Source organism: Lipotes vexillifer, unplaced genomic scaffold (assembly GCF_000442215.2).
Source record: "Lipotes vexillifer unplaced genomic scaffold, Lipotes_vexillifer_v1.1 scaffold174, whole genome shotgun sequence".
Lineage (NCBI taxonomy): Eukaryota > Metazoa > Chordata > Mammalia > Artiodactyla > Lipotidae > Lipotes > Lipotes vexillifer.
The window spans coordinates 933,682-961,667 of record NW_006785255.1 but is presented as its reverse complement, the minus strand read 5'-3'; the positions used below and the strand labels follow the sequence as shown (position 1 = coordinate 961,667).

At 36.0% G+C, this 27,986-nt stretch overlaps 1 protein-coding gene across 1 annotated transcript in view; it reads right to left on the bottom strand.

The window, feature by feature from the left end:
• SLC26A7 (solute carrier family 26 member 7) overlaps positions 1-27,986 on the bottom strand; it is a 182,103-nt gene that overhangs the window by 127,584 nt on the left and 26,533 nt on the right. The window contains exons 2-3 of the mRNA XM_007457342.1: positions 16,706-16,816; positions 10,757-10,929 (exon numbers count right to left, since the gene is read on the bottom strand). Of these exons, the coding sequence (XP_007457404.1) occupies positions 10,757-10,929; positions 16,706-16,816 (284 nt within the window). The remainder of the gene's footprint in view (positions 1-10,756; positions 10,930-16,705; positions 16,817-27,986) is intronic.

The window sequence follows — 27,986 nt, the reverse complement described above, 5'->3', positions numbered from 1 at the left end:
TGTACATTGTTTTTCTAGACATAATACTATTCAATACTTAATAGACTATAAAATGCTGTAAACATAACCTATATTTGTACTTGGAAACCAAAAAATTTGTGACTTGTTTAATTGCAATATTCACTTGAGGACCTAGATCCAAAAGATCCAACAGACCATAGGGTTTTGGCTGACAAGAGACAGATGGCTTTGGAGGTCAAATAAAGTCCAGCCATTTGTTTAAAAATTGGCTAAAATTTAGGTCACATGTCCAGGATCAGAGCTAATGACAAAGAAAAGCAGATGCTTGATGAAGTTACAAGACAAAATATGTTAACTCTGGATCAAATCTTACATGTAATAAAAGGCCATGAAAACCAAACTATTTTTACTATCTTTGATAATATCCTGTTTTAATCTTGTTTTTCTATGGAGTTTCATTCTGGGAAATGAGACATTTATTTTCATGTTGCTAGAATTCTGGCATTTACATTTATATTTTATTATCATTTAAATTCTTAATCCAGGAAGCAACCTAAATGCCTATTTACAGACGAATAGATAAAGAAGATGTGGTACATATATACAATGGAATATAACTCAGCCATAAAAAGGAACGAAATTAGGTCATTTGTAGAGATGTGGATGGACCTAGAGACTGTCATATGGAGTGAAGTAAGCCAGAAAGAGAAAAACAAATATCATATATTAATGCATATATGTGCAATATACAAAAATGGTTCAGATGAACCAGTTTGCAAGGTAGAAATAGAGACACAGATGTAGAGAACAAATGTACAGAAGCCAAGGGAGGAAAGTGGCAGCAGGGTGGTGGTGGTGTGATGAATTGGGGGATTGGGATTGACATATATACACTAATATGTATAAAGTGGATAACTAATAAGAACCTGCTGTATAAAAAAAATAAATAAAATTCAAAAAATAAATAAATAAATTCTTAGTCCAAATTGTCTATATAATAACAAAATACCTGGTAATTGTTTTAAACTCACATAAAATAGTTAAAGTGAGAATAAGCAGAGGTTGCTGGATCTTATTGCTAATTATATATGCTCTTAGACCTTTAAAAAATACTAATATATACCTAAAACTACTTGCTCTATGCTGAATGGGATAAGAGAAGGTCCAAACTTAGGAAAAATCATAAATTCAAAGAGAAATATGAATGGAAAACAATGGGACCAGAAGAAGTAGTGATAATATCTTTTCTGTGTTAACACAGAGATTTTTATTTTAAATGAACATAGATTAAGGAAAATCTATACCAAATCTATGACAACATATCCAAGTCTGAATCACTAGTTCACATGGCTGATTATTTCTGAGATGGACACAGATAATAGATTCATGAGGGGGACTCACATAGGCCAAGCTAGGAGGAAAAGGCCACTAACCTTGCTTTTGCAAGTCTCAGAAATAGGCTGACATCATTCATGTCATGTTAAAAATGAATAACAAATGTTATAAGGTACCCAGGCAACAGGTTTGTATTTCATGAAAGCACAGACTCAGCCACAGAATATATCTATTGGCCTTCTAGTCTGATAAAATCTCCTAGGTAAAGCTATCACTCAGATGATCTTTTTTCTGAGGAACTGTGAATGCTGGAGTTTTTTGTCTTACATCCTTAATTCTTCCATCCTTTTTACATAGCTAGAAGGCAATGTAACTCTAAGAATTTTAATGTTTCTTTCCCTCTAGGTTATATTTTTCTTCCTACCATCCAATTACAGGAAATCATCAACTATTTTTCTCTCTTCTTGTAATTTACACCATCTTTGACCTTGTAAATAATGTAATACTGTAAAATAGAGCCTCTAGCAACCCAGAAAACAGCCACCAAGAAAGCCACTAAGCCAGTTTAAAATGAGAGAGTAAGAGAGTAAGCCAAAATGGCTATCAAGTAGGCAACCCATGTCTAATAGTCAGTACTTGTCTACATTTATTTTATTTTCACTTCTGAGTTATCTAATTTTGAAAACTGATTAGAAACAGTAAATTACATGGTCTGATATTTTTTTATCTTCTAAATTTATTTATTTATGGCTGTGTTGGGTCTTTGTTGCTGTGTGAGGGCTTTCTCTAGTTGCAGCGAGTGGGGGCTATTCTTCATTGCAGTGCCTGAGCTTCTCATTGCAGCGGTTTCTCTTGTTGCAGAGCATGGGCTGTAGGCATGTGGGCTACAGTAGTTGTGGTATGTGGGCTCAGTAGTTGTGGCTCGTGGGCTCTAGAGTGCAGGCTCAGTAGTTGTGTCACATGGGCTTAGTTGCTCTGTGGAATGTGGGATCTTCCCAGGCAAGGGCTCGAAGCTGTGTCCCCTGCACTGGCAGGTGAACTCTTAACCACTGCATGACCAGGGAAGCCCCCATAGTCTGATATTTTGAAGAAACAGATAGACTAGAGAAGATCTGGCAACAACAAACATGCTTGAGGCTGAAAGGCGCAAAGACTGGTACAGATCTGAATACCAAACCCTCTCACCAGCAAGTCTATGGCACAAACTAAATACCATTTGTTAACTGATGTAGACAGTAAAATCATAAGATCTGAAAATTGGGAAGGATCCTAGCAATATAGTCATGTCTTCTTCCCATTGTAGGAATTTCTCCTACATTATCCTATGGTGATGATCTGATCACTGTGTGAATACAAGGACTACATCATTGCCTTACAAGGAAGCCCATTCCCTTTTAAAAAACATTTTTTAGAAAGCTCGTTCTTGAAAAGTCAAGAACTCCTTCCCTGTAACTTCTATTTATTGATTTTAATTCATTTATTCAACCGGCACTTATAAAGTAACTACTCTATTTAATAGACACTATTTTCATAAAGATAAAACACATCTGCCCTTTATCCATGTAGAGAGACAAACCCATGAACAAGAATAAAAATAAAGCAACAGAGTAAGTGGCCAAGACGGGGGAGTAGGGAGACCCTGAGCTCACCTCTTCCCACAGGCACATCCAAAATTCCAACTATATACAGAGCAACTATTGGTGAGAAATACTGGAAGACTAGCAGAAAAGATCTTCTACAACTAAAAATATAATGAAGGAACCACAATGAGATGAGTAGATGGGTGGAAACACAGCATAGTTGAGACTCACACCCTTAGTAGGTGACCCACAAACAGGAGGATAATTACAATTGCAGAGGTTCTCCATAAGGAGTGAGGGGTCTCAGTCCCACATCATGTACCCTAGCCTGGAGGTCCTGCAGTGGAAAGAAGAGCACCCAGAATGTTTGGCTTTGAAGGCCATGGGGGTTTCTTCTGGGGAGAGCCAGAGGACTGTGGAAATATAAACTCCACTCTTAAAGAGCACACACAAAATCTCACACACTCTGGAACCTAGGGCAGAAGCAGTTATTTGAAAGGAGCCTCTGGGTTAGACACATTTGCTGACCCTGGAGAGCCTCCTGTAGAGGCAGGAGGTAACTGGGACTCACGGAGACATAGACACTGGTTGCAGTCACTTTAGGGAGCTCATTCTACCATGAGGACACTGGTGCTGGCAAAGGACATTTTGGAATCCTTCCTCTAGCTTATTAGCACTGGGACCCAGCCCCATCCACCAGCCTGTAGGCACCAGTACTAAGATGCCTCAGGCCAAGCAGCTCATCAGGCAGGGACACAGCCCCAACCACCAGCAGCACTGCTGCATTAAGAACCTCTGAGCCCATAGCCACCATGGGACAGGTCCTACCCACCAGTGCAACCATACTAGCCTGAGGCCACAGCCCCCCATGCCTCACAGCCAGAAATAGGGGCCCAGCCCCACCCACAAGTAGACCAAGATCAACTCTGGAAAACTCAGGGTCCTGAAGCCAGAGACCCTGGGACCCAGCTCTGCCCACCAGTGGGCAGGCACCAGCCCTAGGACCCACTGAGCCCTGGCACCACCCATTAGTGAGCCAGTATGCCAATGCCAGATAACCAGGGCCCTGCAGCCAGAGACCCTGAGACCAAACTCCACCCACCAGTGGGCCCACACTAGCCTCAAGAACTGGCTTCAACAACCAGTGGGTAGACACCAGCCCAAGGACCACTGTGACCCTGCAGCTTGCGATGTCATGATGCAGCCCACCCACCAGCAGACCAATGCCAGCACTGAGACACCTTGGGCACCTCAGCCAGCCACCCCAGGAACCTTCCCCACCCACCAGAAGGTTGACACCAGTTTTGGACCCCCCAGACCCCCAGCCAACTGTGACAGGTCCTGTCCAGCAGTGAGAAAACTCCAGCTCTGGGACGCTTAGGGCCCTGTAGCCAGAGACCCCAGGACTGGCTTCACCCACCAGTGAACTAGCACTAGCCGCTGGACCCCCAGGGACCAGGTCCCACCTACCAGCAGGCTGACACCAGCTTTGGGAAATCCCAGACACTGCATCCAGCCACGTCAGGAACTGACCCCACCCACTAGCAGGACAACACTATATCCAAGATTATTGGGCCCACAATCACCCACCCCAGAACCCAGCTCCACATACCAGTAGGCCAGCACTGGGACCACCTAGGGCTTTGCAAACAGCCACATCATTACCAGGCCCTGCCCATCTGCAGCAGGCAGTTTTCCCAAAAGGCAGGGCCTAGTGACCAAACTGGACAGACCACCTACAGTAGTCAGCCTGCAAAAACAGAAGGATGCATACAGCTCAATAGGGGGCACACCTAACAATATATAGAATTGGTGATCAGAGAGTAGTGTGCTGCTGGGACAGATAGGACATCTCCTACAAAAAGCAACTTCTCCAAGGTCAGGAAACATAGCCAACCTACCAAATACATAGAAATAAAAATAACAAATTAGGCAAATAGAGGTAACAGAGGAATATATTCCAAATGAAGGAACAATAAAAAAACAACAAAATGAAGTGGAGATATGCAACCTCCCCAATAAAGCTTAAAGGTAATGATCATAAAGATTCTCAGATAACTCAGGAGAAGATTGGATGAACAGAGTAAGAAGGTAGAAGATTTTTAGCAAAGAGATAGAAAATATAAAGAAGAACCAAACAGAGATGAAGAATACAGTAACTAAAATAAAAAACACACTAGAAGAAATCAACAGTAATTAGAAGAATGGATTCAGAAGCTGGATGACAGAGTAGTGGAATTCACTGAAAATGAGCAGAAAAAAGAATAAAAAGAAATGAGGAAAGTTAAAGAGACCTCTGGGACAGCATCAAGCATACTAACATTCACATTTTAAGTGTCCCAGAAGAAGAGAGAAAGGGGCAGAGAATTTATTTGAAGAAATAAGGGCTGAATATATCCCTAACCTGGAAAAGGAAACAGACATCCTTCAAACAAGATGAACCAAAATAGGTTCACACAAAGGCACATTAAAATAACAATGTCAAAAATTAAACATAAAGAGAAAATATTAAAATAAGCAAGGGAAAGGAAACTAGTTACATAAAAGAGACTTCCCATAAGGCTATCAGCTGACTTTTTGGCAGAAACTATACAAGCCACAGGGAGTGGTATGATAAATTAAAGTGATGAAGGAGAAAACCCTACAACCAAGAATATTCTACCCAGCAAGACTGTCATTCAGATTTGATGAAGAGATGAAAAGTTTTAAAGACAGGCAAAAACTAAAAGAGTTAAACACCACCAAAGCAGCTTTACAAGAAATGTTAAAAGGACTTCCCCAAGTGAAAAAGACCACTAGATATATAAAAATTGAGAAAGAAAATAATCTCATTGGTAAAGGAAAATACATAATGAAGGTAGTAAATCAACCACATATAAAGCTAGTTGGGAGGTTTAAAGACCAAAGTAGTAAAATCATCTAAACCACCATAAGTAGTTAAGGGATATTTTTTAAAAGTTGTAAAATATGAAACATTAAATGTGGGGTGGGAGATGCAGGACTGTTAGAATGCATTTGAACTTAAGAAATGAACAACCCCAAATAATCACATATACATATACAGATTTCTATACATAAACCTCATAGTAACCACAAACCAAAAACCTATAATAGATACACACTCAATAAAAGAGAAAGGAATCCAAAGATAACACTAATGATAGTTATCAGATCACAAAGGAAGAGAACAAAAGAAGAATAAAGGAGGAAAAAACAACCACAAAACAATCAGAAAACAATTAACAAAATGGCACTAAGTAGATAAATATTAATAATTACTTTGAAAGTTAATGGACTGAATGCTCCAATCAAAAATCCACTCCACATAGAGTCACTGAATGGATAAAAAAACAAGACCCATATATATGCTGTCTACAAAAGACTCACTTCAAAAATAAAGACACCTGCAAACTGAAAGTAGGGTGTTGGGAAAAGTTATTCCATGAAAATGAAAATGAAAAGAAAGATGAGGTAACAATATTTATATGAGACAAAATAGACTTTAAAACAAAGACTGTAATAAGAGACAAAAAAAAGACATTACATAATGATAAAAGGATCAATTCACGAAGATATAACAATTGTAAATATATATGCACTCAACATAGGAACAACTAAATACATAGAGCCAATATTAACAGACATAAAGAAAGAAATTGACAGTAACACAATAATAGTGGGAGACTTTAACATCCCACTTAAATCAATGAATAGATCATCCAGACAGAAAAATCTAAGAGTGGCCTTAAATGATGCATTATACCAAATGGACTTACTAGTCATATATAGAACATTCTATCCAAAAGCCGATGAATATACATTCTTTTCAAGTGTACATTGAACTATATTCAGGATAAATCTCATGCTAGACCACAAAGCAAGTTTCTATAAATTTAAGAAAACTGAAATGATTTTAAGCATCATTTCCGACCACAACACTTTGAGACTAGAAATTAATTACAAGAAAAAAACTGCAAAAACACAAACTCATGTAAGCTAAACAGTATGCTACTAAACAAAATTTAAAAATCAAAGAGGAAAAAATCAAAATTGAAATAAAAAAATATCAGAAGATTAATGGAAATGAAAAGACAAAGATCCAAAATTCTATGGGAAGCAGAAAAGGCAGTGCTAAGAGGGGACTTTAGAATGATACAAGCTTACCTCCAGAAACAAGAAAAATCTCAAATAAACAACATAACCTGATACCTAAAGGAAACAGAAAAAGAAGAACAAACAAAACACAAAGTCATCAGAAGGAAAAAAATTATAAAGATCAGAGAGGATATAAATTAAATGGAGACTAAAAATAAATAAATAAATAAAAAGATCAATGAAACCAAAAGCTTGTTCTTTGAAAAGATAAAGGATCATAAAAGATTACTAAGAAAAACTATATGCCAATAAAATGGACAACCAAGAAGAAATGGACAAATTCCTAGAAATGTACACTCTTCTGAGATTGTACCAAGAAGAAATAGAAAATACAAATAGACCAAATACCAGTAATGAAATTGAATCCATTAAAACAAACAAACAAACTACCAACAAACAAAAGTCCAGGACCAAACAGCTTCACAGGTGAATTCTAGCAAACATTTAGAGAAGAGTTAACATTTATCCTTCTCAAACTACTCCAAAAAATTGCAGAGGAAATAGTGCTTTCAAACTCATTCTACAAGACCAACATCACGCTGAAACCAAAGCCAAAGGTATCACACTAAAAAGAAAATTACAGGCCAATAGAACTGATGAACATAGATACAAAAATCATCAACATAATATTTACAAACCCAGTTCAACAATAGAGTAAAAGGATGATACAGCATGATCAAGTGGGATTTATCCCAAGTTTGTAAGGATGGTTCAATATTTGCAAATCCATCAATGTGATACACCACATAAAGTGAAGAATAAAAATTGTGATCATATCAATAGATGCAGAGAAAACTTTTCATAAAATTCAGCACTGATTTTTGATCAAAACTCTCAACAAACTAGGAATAGAGGGAACATACATCAACATAATAAAGACCCTATATACCCCACAGCTAACACTACATTCAATGGTGAAAAGCTGAAAGCATTTACTCTAAGATCTGAAATAAGACAAGGATGCCTACTCTCACCACTTTTATTTAACATAGCATTAGAAGCCATAGTCACAACAATCAGACAAGAAAAATGTTAGTAATTCAAATTGGAAGAAATAAATAGAACTGTCACTGTTTGTCCATGACATGATAAAATACATAGAAAATCCTAATGACACCACCAAAAAACTACAAAGAATTCTGTAAAGTTCCAAGATACAAAATCAATATACAGAAATCTATTATATTTCTATACAGTAACAGTGAATGATCATAAAGAGAAATAAAGAAAACAGTCCCATTTAAAACTGCATCAAAAAGAATAAAATACCAAGGAATAAATCTAACTAATGATGTAAAAAACCTGTACTCAGAAAACTATAAGATATTGATGAAAACGTTGAAGATGACACAAACAGGGACTTCCCTGGTGGCACAGTGGGTAAGATGCCACACTCCCAATGCAGGGGGCCTGGGTTCAATCCTTGGTCAGGTAACTAGATCTCACATGCATGCCACAACTAAGAGTTCTCATGCCACAACCAAGGAGCTCATGAAATGCAACTAAGGATCCCACCTACCACAATTAAGACCCAGTGCAACCAAATAAATAATAAATAAATAAAATATTTTTTAAAAAGATGACACAAACAGATAAAAAGATATATCATGTTCATAGATTGGAATAATTAATATTGTTAAAATGACATACTATCCAAGGCAACCTACAGATTCATTGCAATCTGTATCAAAATCCCCATGGCATGCATTTTTCACAGAACTAGAGCAAATGATCCTAAAATTTATATGGAACAACAAAAGACCTCTAATAGCCAAAGCAATCTTGAGAAAAAAGAACAAAGCTGGAGGTATCACACTCCCAATTTCAAACTATACTATGAAGCTACAGTAATCAAAACAGTATGTTACTGGCACAAAAACAGACACATAGATTAATGGAACAGAATAGAGAACCCAGAAATGAACCCACACTTATATGGCCAATTAACCTACAACAAAGGAAGCAAGAATATACAATGGGGAAAAGACAGCCTCTTCAATAAATGGGGTTGGGAAAACTGGACAGCTACAAGCAAAAGAATCAAACTGGACTACTCTTTCACACTATGCATAAAAATTAACTCAAAATAGATTAAAGAATTAAATGTAAGACCTGAAACCATAAAACTCTAGAAACATGCATTATGTTCTTTGGTTGTTATTTTTTTAATTAAAAAAAAAATTCAGGTAGTATGTTCTTTGACATTGGCCTTAGTAATACTTTTATTGGATATGTTTCCTCAGACAAGGGAAACAAAAGCAAAAACAAACAAATGGGATTCATCAAACTAAAAAGTTTTGTACAGCGAAGGAATCTATGAACAAAACAAAATGGTCACCTACTAAATGGGAGAAGATATTGCAAACAGTATATCTGATAATGGTTTAATATCCAAAAAAAATTAAAAACTCCTAGAACTCAACATCAAAAAAAAAAAAAACAAACATACAGCCCAACTAAAAAATGGGTAGAGGATCTGAACAGACATTTTTCCAAAGAAGACATACATTTGGTCAAAAGGCACATGAAAAGATGCTCAACATCATTAATCATAAGGGAAATGCAAATCAAAACCACAATGAAATATCACCTCACACCTGTCAGAATGGCTATTATCAAAAAGACAACAAATAACCAGTGCTGGTGAGGATGTAGAGAAAAGGGAACCCTGGTGCACTATTTGTGGGAATGTAAATAAGTGCAGCCACTATGGAATACATTAGGGAGGGTCCTCAAAAAATTAAAAATAGAAATACAATATTATCCAGCAGTACTACTCCTGGGTATTTATTCAAAGAAAATGAAAACACTAATTAGAAAAGATATATGCACCTCTATGTTTATTGCAGCATTATTTATAATAGCCAAGATATAGAAGCAGCCTAAATGCCCATCAGTAGAAGAATGAAGAAGATGTGGTCTATGTATACAATGGAATATTACTCAACCATATAAATAATGAAATCTTGCCATTTGCGACAACATGGATGGACCTAGAGGGTATTATGCTAAGTAAAATAAGTCAGACAAGGAAAGACAAATACTGTATGATTTCAATTATATATGGAATCTAAAAAACAAAACAATAAATAAACATAACAAAACAGAAGTAGAAATATAGAGAGAACAAATAGATGGTTGCCAGAGGGAGGTGGGCTGAGAAAGGAAAGAAATAGGTGAAAGAAAATAGAAGTACAAACTTCCAGTTGCAAAATAAATGAGTCACAGGTATGAAATACAGTGTGGGGAATATAGTCAATAATTATGTAATATCTTTGTATGGTGACAGATCTTAACTAGACTTATTATGGTGATTATTTTGAAATATATAGCAATATTGAATCACTATATTATGTAACTATAAGATAAATAAGTACAATGTGATAAATGTAATTAATACTGCTATATGTTATACATGGAAGTTGTTAAGAGGGTAAATCCTAAGTGTTCTCAGTACAAGAAAAAATACTTTTTTTTTCTATTTCTTTAATTTTTTATCTATATGAGATGATGGATGTTCATTAAACTTAAATTCCATGATGTATGTATGTCAAATCATTATGCTGTACACCTTAAGCTTATATAGTGCTGTATGTCAATTATCTCAATAAAACCGGAAGAAAAATTCAATTGACAAGAAACGTTGACTTTAATAAATAAAGCACCAATTGCCTTTTCTTTGCTACTGTCTCCCTTTCTTTATTCCCAAGTTTCAGTATACTTACCTGAATCACACCTCCCAAGAAGGAAACAGCTGCAGCAACACCAATCCTTTGCATCTCAAAGTCAGATAAGCCCAGCACACTTGTGTTACTCTGTGTGATAAGGTTCTGACTGTTCAGAGGGACAAGCCGTTCCACTGCATTAGCTGATATTAACGATGTCAAGGCAAAGGTGCCTAAAGCGGGTGGGGAGGGAATCTTCTGTTAGTAACAGACTCAATAAACATTATTGGATTCCACCATTAAAGTTGAATCCATGTTGTAAAACCAAAACAGATCTATTAGAAGCACTCTCCTCTGCACTCCCAATATTCTACCCCTCACTCCATGAAATAAACAGAAACTCACCTTTTTATATACACATTTCTTCCACATACAGCCATGCCATCTACTTGCTATTCCCTCCTAGGCCATACGTTTTCCTACCTCTCTGTAGACCTACATAGAGAATGTCCTCAAAACAGGAATTAAGATCATGGTGTGGATTTGAATCCAGCTCCTCCATTTATCACTATCACGATTTAGAGCACATTACTTTGAGTCTAAATCGCCTCATCCATAAAATGCGAGTAATAATGCCTATGTTTTAGAGTTTGAGGAGAATATAAATGAGATGATAAATATGAAGACCTCAATAGGCTCAGTGGAAAATATGACTCTTTGCTGAATCTGGGGCTCATTGACTGAAATTCTTGCTCCTCCAATCTACTTATGAAAACATCCTTGCTTTTCCTGGTCTGGCTCAAATTCCGTATTCAACATAGATCCATCCCAGATTCCCCAGTCCAGGTTAAATCTTTCTATTCCCTGTGCTCTCATAACAAAGTACACCTTTATTATAGTATAACAACATGCTGTGGCCCATAAAATGATGAAACATACCATTTCTGTCTACCGTAACTAGATAAGTTTCAAAGATACTTCCCAGGAATTGTCCTGACCTTACACAAATGCAGGACCATTTTCAGTGTGTTCCCCTCTTCCTGCCAAGAGTACTGATGCTCTTATCTTGGCACAGCATGTCTGAAAATGTAGCCACACCAGCAGGGAAATGCCATTTCCCAAAGAGACGTTTCAGCAATTTTGGATTAAAGAAACAAATTGCAGCATGATAAAAACATTCCCCCAACCCTTTACCTAAAGACCTTACTTTGCCCCAGGTCATAAATGACACTGTGTAAAAAAGGGCCTGTCACAAGGTGTAGACATCTCAACAAATGGCATGCAGCCTCATAGGGCAAGAGAGCCAAGTCAGACAGAAACAAAGTCTCAGTGGAAAGCTGACACAGAAAATCCTTTGGTTTTAGAGGATAATCGGGGCAGTATGTGCTGTGATTCAGAATAGTATGGTGATTGTAGCCTCCAATAAACCTAACCTTAAATCTCAGTACCGCCATCTCAATATCTTTATCTAAAGACAGAAAGCATTCCTCACCCAATGGGGTTGTGATGAGACTTAAATGAAATAATGTACTATACCACATATCACAATATATTGCATGTAGCTGACACCTAAAAAAGGTAATTCTTAATAAGATTAAAACCAGAATGCTCTGTTATAGTCTGTTATTCAATGTTCACTGAATTGAAGGTATATAAATACATAGAGCAAATTGAATAAAGTTCTCTTAGGGAGCTAAGTCATTCTCAATAAATCATCAATAAATACCAACTATCATGATCACTGTTCTCATCATAAAGTACTAAATTAAGAACACATCAAGGACCAAATATATATAATGATTAGAGACAAGATTCTGACATCAAGGATGGGCAATGCCAAATAAGGTATATTTGCCATAGGATCTGCCCTTGCCTTATTTTTTCAAGATATGCTACAACAGAATTTCTCAAAGTCTTATATTCCTGAAAGTAAAGAAGTGTGTATTTTGACCTTTAAATCTAGAACATAGAGCAAAATGATTTGTACAAAAGCCACTGAACAAATGACTAGAGAACTGAGAACAAAAATGATCTAAAGTTAATTTTTGAGTAGGCCTAGCTTTCCTAAGATTTGAAAGAAGATAAGAAGGAATTGAATGGTAAGAGAGAATAGCCATCAAAAATATTTTGTTGAGAAAAGAAAAGTGAGTCTCACCTGTGTGTGAGTCACATCCCAAGAACGTCTCTAGAGAGAGACATTGCCAGAAATGGATATGGGGTTACTTACTGTGTCAACATGGTTATGGGAGTATTGTCTCTTTTCAAAGGATGACACTTTGCTGTTTCTGAGATAGTTGAGAACAATCAAGGATGTTGAGGCTGCTGGGGACTATATGATGATGTTGTGAATGACATTTTACCTTCCCGATCTTATTGGTCTTTTTTTGTCTTTATCTCCTCCTTACTACTCCTCTGCTTTTTCCTTCAATTTCTCAACTTTTCATTCTGGTTAGGCTTTAAACCTACTAGTGGTACCCTTAAATACCACTAAACCCATCTAGTAGCTTAAGAGTGGGTGGCAAGACCTAATAGGAAGTGAATTGAGGCCTCAGAATTGGACAGGCCTGAGTTCAAATTCCTGGTCAAGGTACATAACCTCTCTCAGCTTGCTTATTTGTAAGATGATGATAAAATATCTAGATACAAAATCTGGGTAGAGATTAAGTGATATTTCATATATAAAAACATCTGTCACAATTCCTACCACATTTGGTAAATAATTGTTTGCTTATTTTCTTTTCTTCTACAGAGCATTCTATTGTCTCCCTAATCTTTTCTCTAAATTAATGAACATATTTTTCTTTTTAAAATTTTTTTCTCTAATTTAGAAGATAATTATATCCTACAAATTGTCACATTGTCACATTGGGTTATCTTCAACAATTTTGTTTCCACTGGATTGATACGCAAGTTTCTGTTCTTTTCCTTTTTAGTCTAAGATATGTTCTTTGCAAGTCACAAGAAGCAATCAATGATTTATTCCTTTTTAAAATATATATGTATTTTAAATTAAAATAAGAAAATTGTGCTGTTAAAAGTACAGCACATTTGGTGTCTTTGTATTCTAGCTTTTGAATTATTTGCTTTTAAAGATACCTCAAGCATTATTTATTATTGCATTTAGTAATTCATTATTGCATTCTGATTACCTGAGTTAGAGGGAAAATCCCAGATAATGTGATTTTTCTTTATGAAAGCAACATCAATCTCTTAATAGTAAAATGGAAGTAGGCATTCCCACACACATATATACACCAAAATAAAGTACAATAATATTATTTAAAAGAAAAATATGTTCTCTATACTAAATGTTTGCAGAAAATTTAGGTTGGCCCCTATAATTAAGATCATAGGAAGGTCAAAAATAATTAGTTTGTATATTTCTCCTGATATATATATTATATTTAATATTATTAAATTTGTTAAATACAGAGCCTTATACAAGTGGTAATGTGTATATATATAAATATAATACCATGAGGAAAAAGGATCATTTCTTCTTTACTGATTCTAAAGAAATCTAAATCTGTTGGGATAAAAAGAGAAATGAGGAAATCCAGCTGGATCCGTCTTTTGGAAAAGTGCTTATGCAGAAATAAAATGCCTTAAGCATTTATTGTGCTATACAGTATCTATAGTAAAGCCTGTAAATTATATGTATTTTGAAATGTATATTATTTACCTAGTAGACTACAAGATTCCTATAGCTGTTAATAATATTTGTTAAATCCAAAGTTTTATATAAATGGCAATTTCAAAACCATGTCACCAGTAAAATGTTTATGATTCCTTAGGAAATAAAGTGGTTTATGTAAATACATACTTAAGTAAATCAAGTTAAGTATTTTTGACTTCTTAAAGTAATTATGGTCTATTGGGATTTTTTTTTTTACCTTTTCTTTTATCCTTTGTTTATCAGCGGAGATGTTTTGAGTTCAGCTCTAAAAATAATCTGCTTTTTCTTGCTAATGACATATTTAAATGTTTTGAAGAATGAAAATAAATTTCCTAGGAAATTAGGGAGCAGGAAATTTTGAATATAATAGGCTTCAAGAACTTCTAATTCATTATTGTGCTTTTCTCCCTTTACATCAACACAAAAGGAAACTGCATTCTTGAGCAGCTGGTTGTAAAGAGGAAAATTTGGGCTTCAGATTTGACCACACCTGGGTTGTAATCCATGCACCTACAACTTAATCTGTGCTCTCACAGAAAACTTTATGAAATTAAGAGGTATTTTTAACCTAAATATGCAAATAATGATGTATATTTAAAATAATTATATTAAGATAAAATAGCACATGTAAAGCTCTTAATAAAGCATCTAATAAATAGTACACCTAAGGTTCTCAAATTTAAGTACATATATACACATACATGTGTAGATAGATGCGTTTTTTTAAAATAACTGGAGATTCTGTGAAAATGCTGATTCTGATTGAATAGATCTGAAATGGGAACAAGATTTTGCATTTCTAGCAAGATTCCACATAAAACTGATCCTTCTGGTTCGTGGACCATACTTTAGGTAGTAGTGTTGTAAATGTCTGATAATTGTTGATCCTATCCTCCATGACAAAGTTGATTATATAAGAAGCCAAATTTACATAAATAAGACATTATTTTATGGGTTAATTTCTGCATGAGAAAATACACATACCAATGTGGTAGGCAGAATTATGGCCTTCCAAATGCATCTGCATCCTGTAAATATCTTATGTTACATGTCAAAGGGTAATTAATGTTGCAGATGGAATTAAGGTTGCTAATAAACTGACCTTCAGATAAGGAGATTATCCTGGATTGTCCAGGTGTACCCAGGGTAATCACAAGGGTCCTTTAAACATGGAGGATGGAAGCAAAAGATCATAATCAGAAAGAGATTGATTTCCCTGCTGACTCTGAAAATGAAGCATTTGAGCCAAGAATTCAGGAAGTCTTTAGAAGCTGGAAAAGTTAAGAAAACCAAATTGTTCTCTAGAACCTCCAGAAAGAAATGCAGCTCTACTGACATCTCAATTTTAGCCCTGTGAGCCTCATTTCAAACTTCTGATCTCTAAAACTATGGGATAATAAATTTGTCTTGTAGGAAATAAAGTTTTCTTCAATAACACAAACGGACCACTGAAGAAATAGACACAAAATGGTATTACTTGCTTATAGACTGATATCTTGCATAAACAAAATGGATAAAAATGCCTCTATGGATATTTCCTCTTGAGTACTTTTATTATTATTACCATAATATTTAAGATTAAGGTATCATTTTTGTAGTGATAGCAGCTTTTATTAATTTTTATGTAGCAAGTAATAAATTAGACACTTGTACATCAATTATGTTATCAATATAATCATGATTTTTTTTGACATTTTACTATCAAGAAAGCAGCAAATAGACCTTTAAAACTTTGCCCAAGCTCATGCAGATAGCAAACACCAAATGTGACACACACCCAGGTCTATCTAACTTCCAAGCCTTTGTTTTATTCCAGGCTGCTCCGTTATCAGATTACTTGTTCACATTTTATTTGGTAATGAAATGCTAGGCAATGTAAGAGATATACTAATTAGAGGGCATTGTAGAACCTAGCTTGGAAGAAACTTAAAAGATTGTTTAATCTAAATATTAATTACATGGAAAATAGTTTTCAATATTTGAGTAACTAAATTTTATAGTCTTTTCCTCAGAGTGCGTATTTTCATTTCATTGTAAATTCAGAACATTTATCCTTCTCTTACTGTCTTTTTACAACTTAAAAATGAACAGAATCTTTAACAATAACCTTGGTTACATAGTAATATAGCAATAAATCACAGTATGTGTTGAGGCAGAGAAAGTTAAATGTCTTGCCCTAATATTTGATGATATTATTTGCTGATAATATTTGCCCTAATATTTTCAGTAGTAAAGTAAGAATTACATTGGAAATGTAATCAGTAACAAATGATCACTTTTGAGTCCGCTTCATTAGTAATATGAGAAGCATAAGCATAGTCAGAAATTATTACCTGTGGCAACATGACGTCCCATTCCAAATATGGCATAAACGATGGCAGGAAAAAGAGACCCATACAAACCAAACACGGGGTGCACAGATGAGAGAACAGCAAAGGCCAACCCTGTGAAGAAGAACCGGGTTAAATAGGACCATCTTATAACCCCAAGATACAGTCCATTACAAAGTAAAATCGATATTGGTTTATTTAATGATGAAAGGAATTATGATTTAACTATTCTACTTGCTCAGTGAAAGACTAGCATCATTGTCCTAAATAACAGAAAATTCACTAATTAGCTCATATTTACATTTCAATTCTAAAACCATTCTTTTTGGCCTACTACTTTTTACTTGATTATAGAGATGGCTACAAGAAGACATTAACTCAGAGTGTCTTCCTGGTAAAAGTGAGAATCATTTTCACATGTTCATTCTATTCACACAATAGCATCTGTGAGGTAGGCAAAACTAGTAACAATACCACTGACAAAGAAGAAGCCTGACATGAAAGGTAATTAAGGCTGGGGCAAAAACGGTGCACACATTCAAAGGTGCCTGTTTGGCTGGCTAGCTGGCTGGCCTAAGATTGTGTATCCCAGTGTTGGGCCAGTGTGTTAATCCATGAATGTCTCATAACTGGACCCCAGCCTGTATTCAGGTACAATTTCTTAGAGTGAAAAAAACTCAACTTTGCTTATTCAAAGAATAAGTAAGGTGTACCTTAAAACTGTTAATTTTTGTTCTCCTTAGATACTACTGCCTGCACAGTTTGTTTGTCACAGGCACATAGAAAATTTTCCTAGACATGTCTAAATTACCACTAGCTATTTAAACGTGACCAAAGTGTGCATGAGTATAAATTGATTAAAGTGATCTTGTTTGCCACTGATCCTTGGCATTAAACAGCTAGTTCTGAGGCAGGAGATAGATGGGCTCCAGGACAGAGATTTACAACTTGCCTGCCTGTTTACATTCCTTGGGGAGAGAAAAAGATGGGCTTCAGGCTGGACACTTACAACTAGCCTCCTGTTTATATTTCCTGAGACAGAAGATAGGTGGGCTCCAAGTTAGATATTTACAACCAGCCTCCTGTTTGCACTTTGAAATAGAAATAACAACAGAACAGGTTAAATAGCTAGGCTTTGTCTCCTGAGGACACTCTAAGATAACAGTCATGGCAGGAACAGAGAGGGTCTAAACCCTGTCTGAGTAAATATCAAGAGGTCATGCATTTCTCATCCTTGGGGCAAGGGAGATACTGCACATGCGCAGAAAGGCTCAAAAAGTAGGGGGCACCACCCCATAATATGTGACTCGAAGGCCACTCCTAGGCTGAAATCCATTTTGGAAAAAAGTTGGGCATGCATATTGGGAAGCGTCCTACGGCAGGTCAGGTGTGGAAGAAGAAACCAGATAATTGGCCAAAGGTAAACAAAGACCCTGAAGAACTGCCCTATATAAGTGACTTAACCACCTCTTTATCGCTTTCCTCATTAGGGAGGACGCCCACCCACTTTCTCTCTGGGTGTGTGTCTCTACCTTGCTTCTATCTTAACTAAACAATTTCTTTTATGTTCTATCCCACTTGTGCTATGTCTCTAATAATAAACTTTGTACCTGTTTTTACAGTTTTTGCTTCCATGAGAAATACATTTTTCACTGGGGGCGAGAGCCGAGGAAATATAACTTCTAGCCTCTAGCCCTTGATGGTCTGGTGGCTAAAGTTCCTGGTTTTCATCCAGGCTACCCAGGTTCAATTCCTGGGCAGGGAATTAAGCCACCACTCACTGCTGCCTCTCCAAGATCAGTTCAGCTAGGTTCTGATAATCCATTCAAGTTTACACAGTTTAATGATAGCCATTTGATTGAGCATAATGGACTTGACAAGCTACAAAAAGATTTGAGGAAGGAGCTGGCATTAGAACCTAGATTACCTGAACATTAGGCCAGTTAATTATTCACACTATGGAGCCTGGCAATCTGGTTCCCATATCAGTACTTTTTACTGTTTAACTTTTACTATTTTAAAGTTAAGTTTAATCTCTTTAAAATAAATAAACTCTAGTTTTACATCAAATATTTTGTTTCAAGAAGTACAAGATATTTCAGTTACAATTAAAATGCATGAAAGATCTACCAATAACCAGTCCCTTCTTCAGTGTTAAAAACCTGCTTGGGTTGCTTCTTTGCTGACAATGTATTACTAAAAGTCTGGTGAAGACAAATAAAAAGTTGTCATAGAAGAGTCAGTGGCAGAAGCTGCTCTAGAATTTCACACTGGCAGGATGAGAGGCAGCAATCTTGCTGTTGAGAAAGGTCGTGTGAAAGTGCAGGTCTCCAAGCCAGGTTAGCATTGTAAAGCTAAACTTTCCCCACCTCAATAACAAACACCTCCTCGCATTTATTATAGTGTAAGCAACTGTGTAAGAATATTGTGTGCATTAAATCAGTCATATGGAAAGCTAAAAAGCAACTTTTTCTCATCCATTTTCAGAATGAGTTACCTGATAAAAATTACCTATCAAGAGACAGAAATACAGAGTGCTTCCAAGTAAGAAAAAATGTTGCCCACATTTCAGATCACCCAGATCTACTAAATCAGTGATGGGGAGAAAGGGAAATATGCATGTGGCATATTTAACAAAAGCACCTTGGCTGAATTACATGGACACTAAATTCTGAGAGATGTGGTAAATACCAACAGAATCAAGTTTGCTGGAAGTACCCTATTTGGCTACATTTCTACCCCACCTGCAACAGCAAACGTAAATACAAAACTAGAAGCAGTCAGAATGGCCATCATCAAAAAATCTAGAAACAATAAATGCTGGAGAGGGTGTGGAGAAGAGGGAACACTCTTGCACTGCTGGTGGGAATGTGAATTGGTACAGCCACTATGGAGAACAGTATGGAGCTTCCTTAAAAAACTACAAATAGAACTACCATATGACCCAGCGATCCCACTACTGGGCATATACCCTGAGAAAACCATAATTCAAAAAGAGTCATGTACCAAAATGTTCATTGCAACTCTATTTACAATAGCCCGGAGATGGAAACTACCTAAGTGTCCATCATTGGATGAATGGATAAAGAAGATGTGACACATATATACAATGGAATATTACTCAGCTGTAAAAAGAAATGAAATTGAGCTATTTGTAATGAGGTGTATGGACCTAGAGTCTGTCATACAGAGTGAAGTAAGTCAGAAAGAGAAAGACAAATACCTTATGCTAACACATATATATAGAATTTAAGAAAAAAAATGTCATGAAGAACCTAGGGGTAAGACAAGAATAAAGACACAGACCTACTAGAGAATGGACTTGAGGATATGGGGAGGGGGAAGGGTAAGCTGTGACAAAGCGAGAGAGTGGCATGGACATATATACACTACCAAACGTAAAATAGATAGCTAGTGGGAAGCAGCCGCATAGCACAGGGAGATCAGCTTGGTGGTTTGTGACCACCTAGAGGGGTGGGATAGGGAGGGTGGGAGGGAGAAAGACTCAAGAGGGAAGAGATATGGGAACATATGTATATGTATTCACTTTGTTATAAAGCAGAAAATAACACACCATTGTAGAGCAATTATACTCCAATAAAGATGTAAAAAAAAAAAAAAAACTAGAAGCCGCTAGATTCTCTCCTCTTGCCTTGTGAATAGGTACTTTTTGTTTGTTTTATTACAAAACTCATCTCTCTCTCTCTGAACAGAGAGAGTTTCCCAAGTGAAATCTATAAAAAATTAGTTCAAAAACAGAATTTCTTTGGATCTCATATTCCTATCAAATTAAAATAGGAATAATCCTGGAAAACATTTCTAACTGCAATCTTTAAAAGATCTCTAGACCTATAAACACAAAATATCACCTCAGTAGATTTTACAAGAATGATCTCAAAGACCAGAAATCATGTAGACACTTCCTTAATCTCAAATGACACTGATACTGAGCTTTCACATTAAGCAATTGTTGTACACTCTCAGTGAGGATCTACTTCTCTGCTAATATGACAATGAACAATGGCCAAAATGAAGGAATGAACTAATTCAGAAATACAATGCTTTAAAATTTCAAGTATCCCTTCCATAGATAAAAACTAAAAAAAACCAAACCACCCTCCCTTACCCACCTCCAAAAAGGAGAGGAAACTGCATAAAGTTTTCTTTCTCTGATTCATTTATTATTCTGGTTTATACTGTAGCCAACATACATATTTTCATACAAGCTAAAATATGTTAAATCCTCCAAAAATAATGAAAATACTAACTAGTTAGTCACTTACAAATTAGTAGAATTATCTACACTTTTCTCCATGTTTAATAAAACAGGGTGTTCAATTCAATCAGAGCAGAATTAGAACTCTCTATTACTTTGGGGGGAAATTGCTGCAAATACTGATAGATATTTGTATTATTTAATCTCACTTAGATAAGAGCAAAAGCAACACAACAAACAAAAGTATAGGAGTAAAAACAAAATGGGGGGCTTCCCTGGTGGTGCAGTGGTTGGGAATCTGCCTGCCGATGCAGGGGACACGGATTCGAGCCCTGGTCTGGGAAGATCCCATATGCCGCGGAGCAACTAAGCCCGTGAGCCACGGCTACTGAGCCTGCGTGTCTGGAGCCTGTGCTCTGCAACGGGAGAGGCCACAACGGTGAGGGGCCCGCGCACAGCGATGAAGAGTGGCCCCCGCTTGCCGCAAATGGAGAGGGCCCTCACACAGAAACGAAGACCCAACACAGCCAAAAATAAATAAATAAATAAATAAACAAACAAACAAACAAATAAATAAATAAATAAATAGATTTATTTAAAAAATAAAAAAAGGGTATTAGGCCAAAGGGTGCCAAAAGGGGACAGAGGAGGAATGAGAGGAGAAAAGGAGAGAGAGACAGATTGATTGATTGATTGGAGGAGAAAACCCGTAATGAGATCTTTAGATAGCTGATTATTTTTAAAAATCAGAAATCATGTATTGGTAATGCAAGTCTGATATATCCATTAAAGAATGGTCACTAGAAGACTTTGAAAGATGCAATTTTTAAGAAAACATGTTTTATAGGTGTGATAACAGTTATTAAAGTAGAAGAAACTCCATATTCCCATGTCAATATTATCAGGAGTTTCAGGGCTTATGAACACTCCCCACCTTTTGAGGGACCCTGAGTGTGAAGTTGGACATTTACCACTGACACCACTTGCTCCTCCAACCCAGGCTACAGTGAAAATGGCTTCCCTAGACAGAGTGCCTGACCCCTTCCAAGGAAGAACACAAAAGCAGGTAGTTAGCTCACTCTGCCTCTGCACTTACTACAATCTCTTGGCTGAGATTGCTAGAAAGTGACCAATCACTGCTAGTGAGAATGAGAACTGTTTATCACAGAGATGATATTTTATATTTTAAGATACATATTTTTATTTCAGCTTTAGACCAGTTTTATTTGGATTTGTATGATAACAATTATTTAGAAAATTAAAGAAAACTGGAACTGCAAAACATCATGTTTAGAAATTGAATAATGTATCTGAAGTTGTTAATCGGTGCTGGAATTACATACAGAGACCTGCTCTATTGGGGACTTTATATTTTCTTGGCTTAGTGACTTCTCTTCTTTATTGAGAGCCCAGGCAGCTAAGACTCAGAGGTACTGGTTTATTCCCCTCAAGCATGAATACAAGAACAGCAGTATTTCATAGACTGTAGCATTTAGTTATGGAGCTTCAAATACTACCCAGAAAACTACAGTTACCACAACTCAATGAAACAACTATTCCAGTAGAATTCACTGCTCCCAGAATGTCAATCCTTTTCATGAAACACCTTTGGGCTTTCTTAGGGGTTGAACTGTTCCCCACTCTGATTCATATGTTGAAATCCTAATTCCTAGCACCTCAGAATATGACTTTACTTGGAAATAGGGTCATTGCAGATGTAATTGTGTAGGAATTTACAAGGATGTAGGATGCAGTCATCCCAGAATACAGTGGGTTTATAATCCCATATGACTGATAAAAGAATGTCATATGAAGAAACATAAGCACACAGGAAGAATGCCATACAAAGATGAAGGCAGAAATCAGGATAATTATTCTGCATGCCAAGAACACCAAAAGTTGCCAGAAAACCACCAGAAGCTAGGGGAGTGGCATATTAACAAATTCTCCCTCACAGCTCTCAGAAGAAATCAATCCTGCTCATACCTCGATTTTAGAATTCTAGCCTCCAGAACTGTGGGGCAATAAATTTCTGTTGTTTAAGTCACCCAGCTTATGGTATTTTGTTACAGCACCCCTAGCAAACATACAAGTATTAGTTTTTGGAGGGAGCAGAAGGTAAGTGGTCATTTGATGCTGTGGTGTTCAATCTCACATTCTGAACAGGACAGAAACATTTATCCTTAAAAAATATTAAATAATATTACCAACTTTGAACTTCCAATTCATAATCCCTAAATCTATATAATAGCATTAAAAATTTGTATTTTGAATCATCTCAAATAGCATCTAAGCAATTTAGTTTCTAAATAATGAGTGTCTAGAAATTAAGTTGCTAAATGTTAAAGATAGTCTTCTGAAGAATGCTTACTCAAAACTCAGAAGCGAAAGGTAAAGTCCCATTCAATCTCTATTATACATGGTACCATCACTAGAAGTTGTGTTGGCAGGAGTCTCAAGGGCATTATTCTTAGTACTCAGCTTCTATAACTTTAAGGAAATGGAGCTTACTGAGTGTCTAAAAGCAAATGTGAGTAAATTTGGGCCAACCACATTTGGAACAGTGGTCAGTCTTTCAAGGCTTTGTAGAATTGAGTTTCTACAAGAAGTAAATTCTTCCATAAGAAGTAATACAAGTTAATTGTCTCATTACTTTCTCCAGTTTCTAGTACACAAGAAAGAAAATAGTTGTAAAAATACTAAGAAAGCTGAACCCATGCTGACCTGCTCAAGCAAAGCTCTTACAGGATTTTAGTCTCTGCAGCCAGCCCACATCTAACCCCACCTGCTGCTAGATCATTCAGTAGCCTTGTGTAAATTAGAAAAAGGGACCCCCCCTGCTAGATGATCTAACCAACTTTATTTGTGAACAATGACTGAGGAAATTCCACTCTCCATAAAACACTGATAGCTTCCCCCAACTTCTACAAAAATGGGAAGCTTTGGTCAATTCTGAAAATGTTGATTTCTCAAAATCATGTTAAAGCACTGGATTCATGTTTTGGAATTTGCCAAAGAGAAACCAAACAATGATTTTCAATTCTAAATGTTGAGCTCACAGGTGAATTACTGCATTTGGCTATAGTAGAAGTGGAGATATTTATTTTAAAACCAAAGATAAGATTTTTATCCTAATAAGTCAGACTACATGATAAATCATAGCATTATCCCACCAAAGTGCATCCCTGTGCACAATCACAAGGGAACTAAGCTAGATCCAGGGAAGAGTCCACCATCATTGAAGAGCTTCCTATGCATTCCTGTTCACATTCGGGAGGGGGCAGCTCAGTGGTGTGGCACCAACCTCTCTGGCCCTGACCCAGCCTCTAACCAAGGTGCACACACTGGGGAAAAAGTAAAATCAGCATGGAAGTGCAGCCCCAAGCCCTCAGGCCATAGCTACCTCCCACCTCCACCTCAAACCAAGGTGAAGACTGCCATCACACTCGAGAAAGCCAACTTTGCTACTGCTCCAGCCCCTCAGGCCCCAAACTCAATTGGACTGTGATGACCACTGAGCATAGTAGAAGCCTGACTTGCACCTGGCTCTGGCTCAAGCCCCTCCAATTCCAGACCACCCACTAAGGTGGTGGCTGCCAGCACAGAGGAAGAGGAGCTCACGATCACTTCAGATACAGTTCTCCCACCAAAGACATGGGCACATGCAGACTACATAGGGATGCTCATACACAAGGACACTGGGAACATGCAAACTGAATAGGGATGCCTTCAAGATCAGGGTAGGTAAGTGTTTCACATCATTTCATAGAGTGAGAGAAAGTTAAACAAGTTAAGAAGACAGAAGAATATGTTTCACATGAAAAAATAAGAAAAAAGCCCTGAAAAAAACCTAATGAAACAGAGATAATTTACCTAATAAAGAGTTCAAAGCAATACTAATAAGAATGCTAACTGAACTGGGGCAAAGAACAGATTAACATAACGAGAATTTTAACAAAGAACTGGAAAATATTATAAAGAACCAGTCAGAGCTAACAAAACAATAACTGAAATTAAAAATACACTGGAGGGAATTAATAGCAGATTAGGTGATACAGAAAAATGCATAAGTAATCTGCAATACAGAATAATGGAATTCACACAGTCAGGAAAGCAAAATGAAAAACAAATTAAAAATAATGAGGACAGTTTAAGAGACCTCTGGTACAGCATCAAGCATACTAACATTCACATTATAGGGGTCCCAGAAGGAGAAGAGAGAGAGAAAAGAGTTCAAAAAATATTTGATGAAATTATGACTAAAAACTGAAGAATTAAATGGATGTCGAGGTACAGGAAGAACAGAGAGTTTCAAATAAGATGAAGTTAGAGACCCACACAAAGATATATCATAACTAAAATGGCAAAAGGTAAAGATTTAAAGACAGCAAAAGGAGAAAAAGAGTCACATACAAGGGAAACCCCAGAAGACTATAAGCTGATTTTTCAGCAGCAACTGCAGGCCAGAAGGGAGTGGTGTAATATCATTAAAGTCCAGAAAGAAAAAAATGTACAACCTAGCATACTGTCTCCAGCAAGGTTATCGATCAAAACTGAAGAAGCTATAACTTCTTAGAGAAGCAAAAAATTAAAGAGTTCATCAATATTAAATTGACCTGAGAAGAAGTGTTAAAGGGTCTTCTTTAAGTGAAAAAGAAAAGGCTACAACAAAAAACAAGAAATTACAGGAGGGGGAAAATTCCACTGGTAAAGGAAAATTTAAAGACTGTGGTTCAACAATTGAAATAAGCTAGTACAAAGCTTAAAGACAAAAATTGAAAAATCAGCTATGATTACAATAAACAGTTAAGGGACTGACATGAAGATGTAAAATATGACATCAAAAACACAAAGCACTGTTGTGGGGAAGGAAAAAAGTATGGAACTTTTAGAATGTGTTTAAGTTAAATAAGTATCAGTTTAAAATAAGTAGATATAGTTATAGTTCAATATATATGAACTCTATGGTAACCAGAAATCAAAAACTTACAATAGATATACAAAAACTAGAGAGAAAGGAACATAAACATAACACTAAAGAAAATCATCAAATCACAAGTGAAGATACTAAAAGAAGAAGAAAAGAACAGAGAAGAACTACAAGAAAACAAATAATAAAATGGCAGTAAGTATATAACAAACAATCAATTTAAATGTCAGTGCACTAAATGTACCAATCAAAAGACAAATGTACCAATCAAAAGTGGCTGATTTTATAAAACAAAACCAAAAACACCATTCTATATGCTTCCTACAAGAGATTCACTTCATAGCTAAGAAACACACAGACTGAAACTGAGAGGATGGAAAATGATATTCCATGCAACAGGAATTGAAAAGAAAGCTCAGGTAGCACTATTCATATCAAAGTAAACTTTAAAACAAAGTTTATAATAAAAGACAATGAAGGATATTATATAATAGCAAATCAATCAATACAAAAAGATGATACAATATTCACAAACATATATGCACCTAATGTAAGAGCACCTAAATATATAAAGCAAATATTAACAGACACAAGGAGAAATTGACAGTAACATAATAATAGCAGGGGACTTTAACACCCCACATACATCAATGGACAGATCATCCAGACAGAAAAATCAATAAGGAAAGACTGGCCTTAAATAACACAGTAGACCAGTTGGACTTAAAAGATATCTACAGTACATTCAATCCCAAAACAGCAGAATACACATTCTTTTCAAGTGCACATGGAATTTCTTCAGGATAGATCATATGATAGGCCAGAAAACATGTCTCAACAACCTTAAGAGGATAGAAATTATATCAAGCATCTTTTCCAACTACAATGGTGTGAAACTAGAAATCAATTACAGAAATAAAAATGGAAAAACACAAACATGGGGAGACTAAACAACATGCTACTAAAAAACCAATGGATCAACGAAGAAATCAAAGTGGGAACCAGAAAATACATTGAGATGAATGAAAATGAAAACACAAATTTCCAAAATCTACAAGATACCGCAAAAGCAGTTCTAAAAGAAGTTTATAGTGATTAATCCCTACCTCAAGAAACAAGAAAAATCTCAAATAAACAACCTAATCTACCATCTAAAGGAATTATAAAAAGAAAAACAAGCAAAGCCCCAAAGTAAGCAGCAGGAAGGGAATAGGAAAGATCAGAGAGGAAATAAATAGAGACGAAAAAGCAACAGAACAAAAAATCAATGAAACCAAGAGCTGGTTTTTTGAAAGGATAAACAAAATTAATAAACCTTCAGCCAGGCTCACTAAGACGAAAAGAGAGGAATTAGAAAAAGAACAAACAAGCTCAAAATCAGTAGAAGAAAGGAAATAATAAAGACCAGAGAATAAATAAATAAAATAGAGATCAAAAAGGCAATAGAATAGATCAAAGAAAATAGGAACTTGTTTTTTGAAAGGATAAACAAAATTAATAAATCTTTAGCCAGGCTCACTAAGAAGAAAAGAGAGGGCCTAATAAACAAAATAAGAAATGAAAGAGGAGAAATAACAACCAATACCACAGAGACACAAAAAAACTGTAAGAGAATAATATGAATGGCTATATACCAACAAATTAGACAACCTAGAAGAAATGGTCAAATTTCTAGAAGCATACAACCTATGAAGACTGAATCAAGAAGAAACAGACAATCTGAACAGGCTGATTACTAAAACTGAAGTTGAATTTGTAATAAAAAATTCCCAGCAAAAAAAGAGTGCAGGACTGGACTGCTCCACAGGGAAATTCTACCAAAATATAAAGAAGAGCAAATACATATCCTTCTGAAACTATTCAAAAAACTGAAGAAGGTAGAATACTCCCAAATTCATTCTATAAGGCCCAATTACCATGATACTAAAACCAGACACTAAAAAAGAGAAAAGAAAATTGCAGGTCAATATCTTTGATGAATATAGATGCAAAAATCTTCAACAAAATGTTAGCAAACCAAATCCAACAATATAGAAAAGTTCATAAACCATGATCGACTTGGATTTATTCCAGGGATACAAGGATGGTTCAACATCTACAAATCAATCAATATGATACATCATATTAACAAAAGGAAG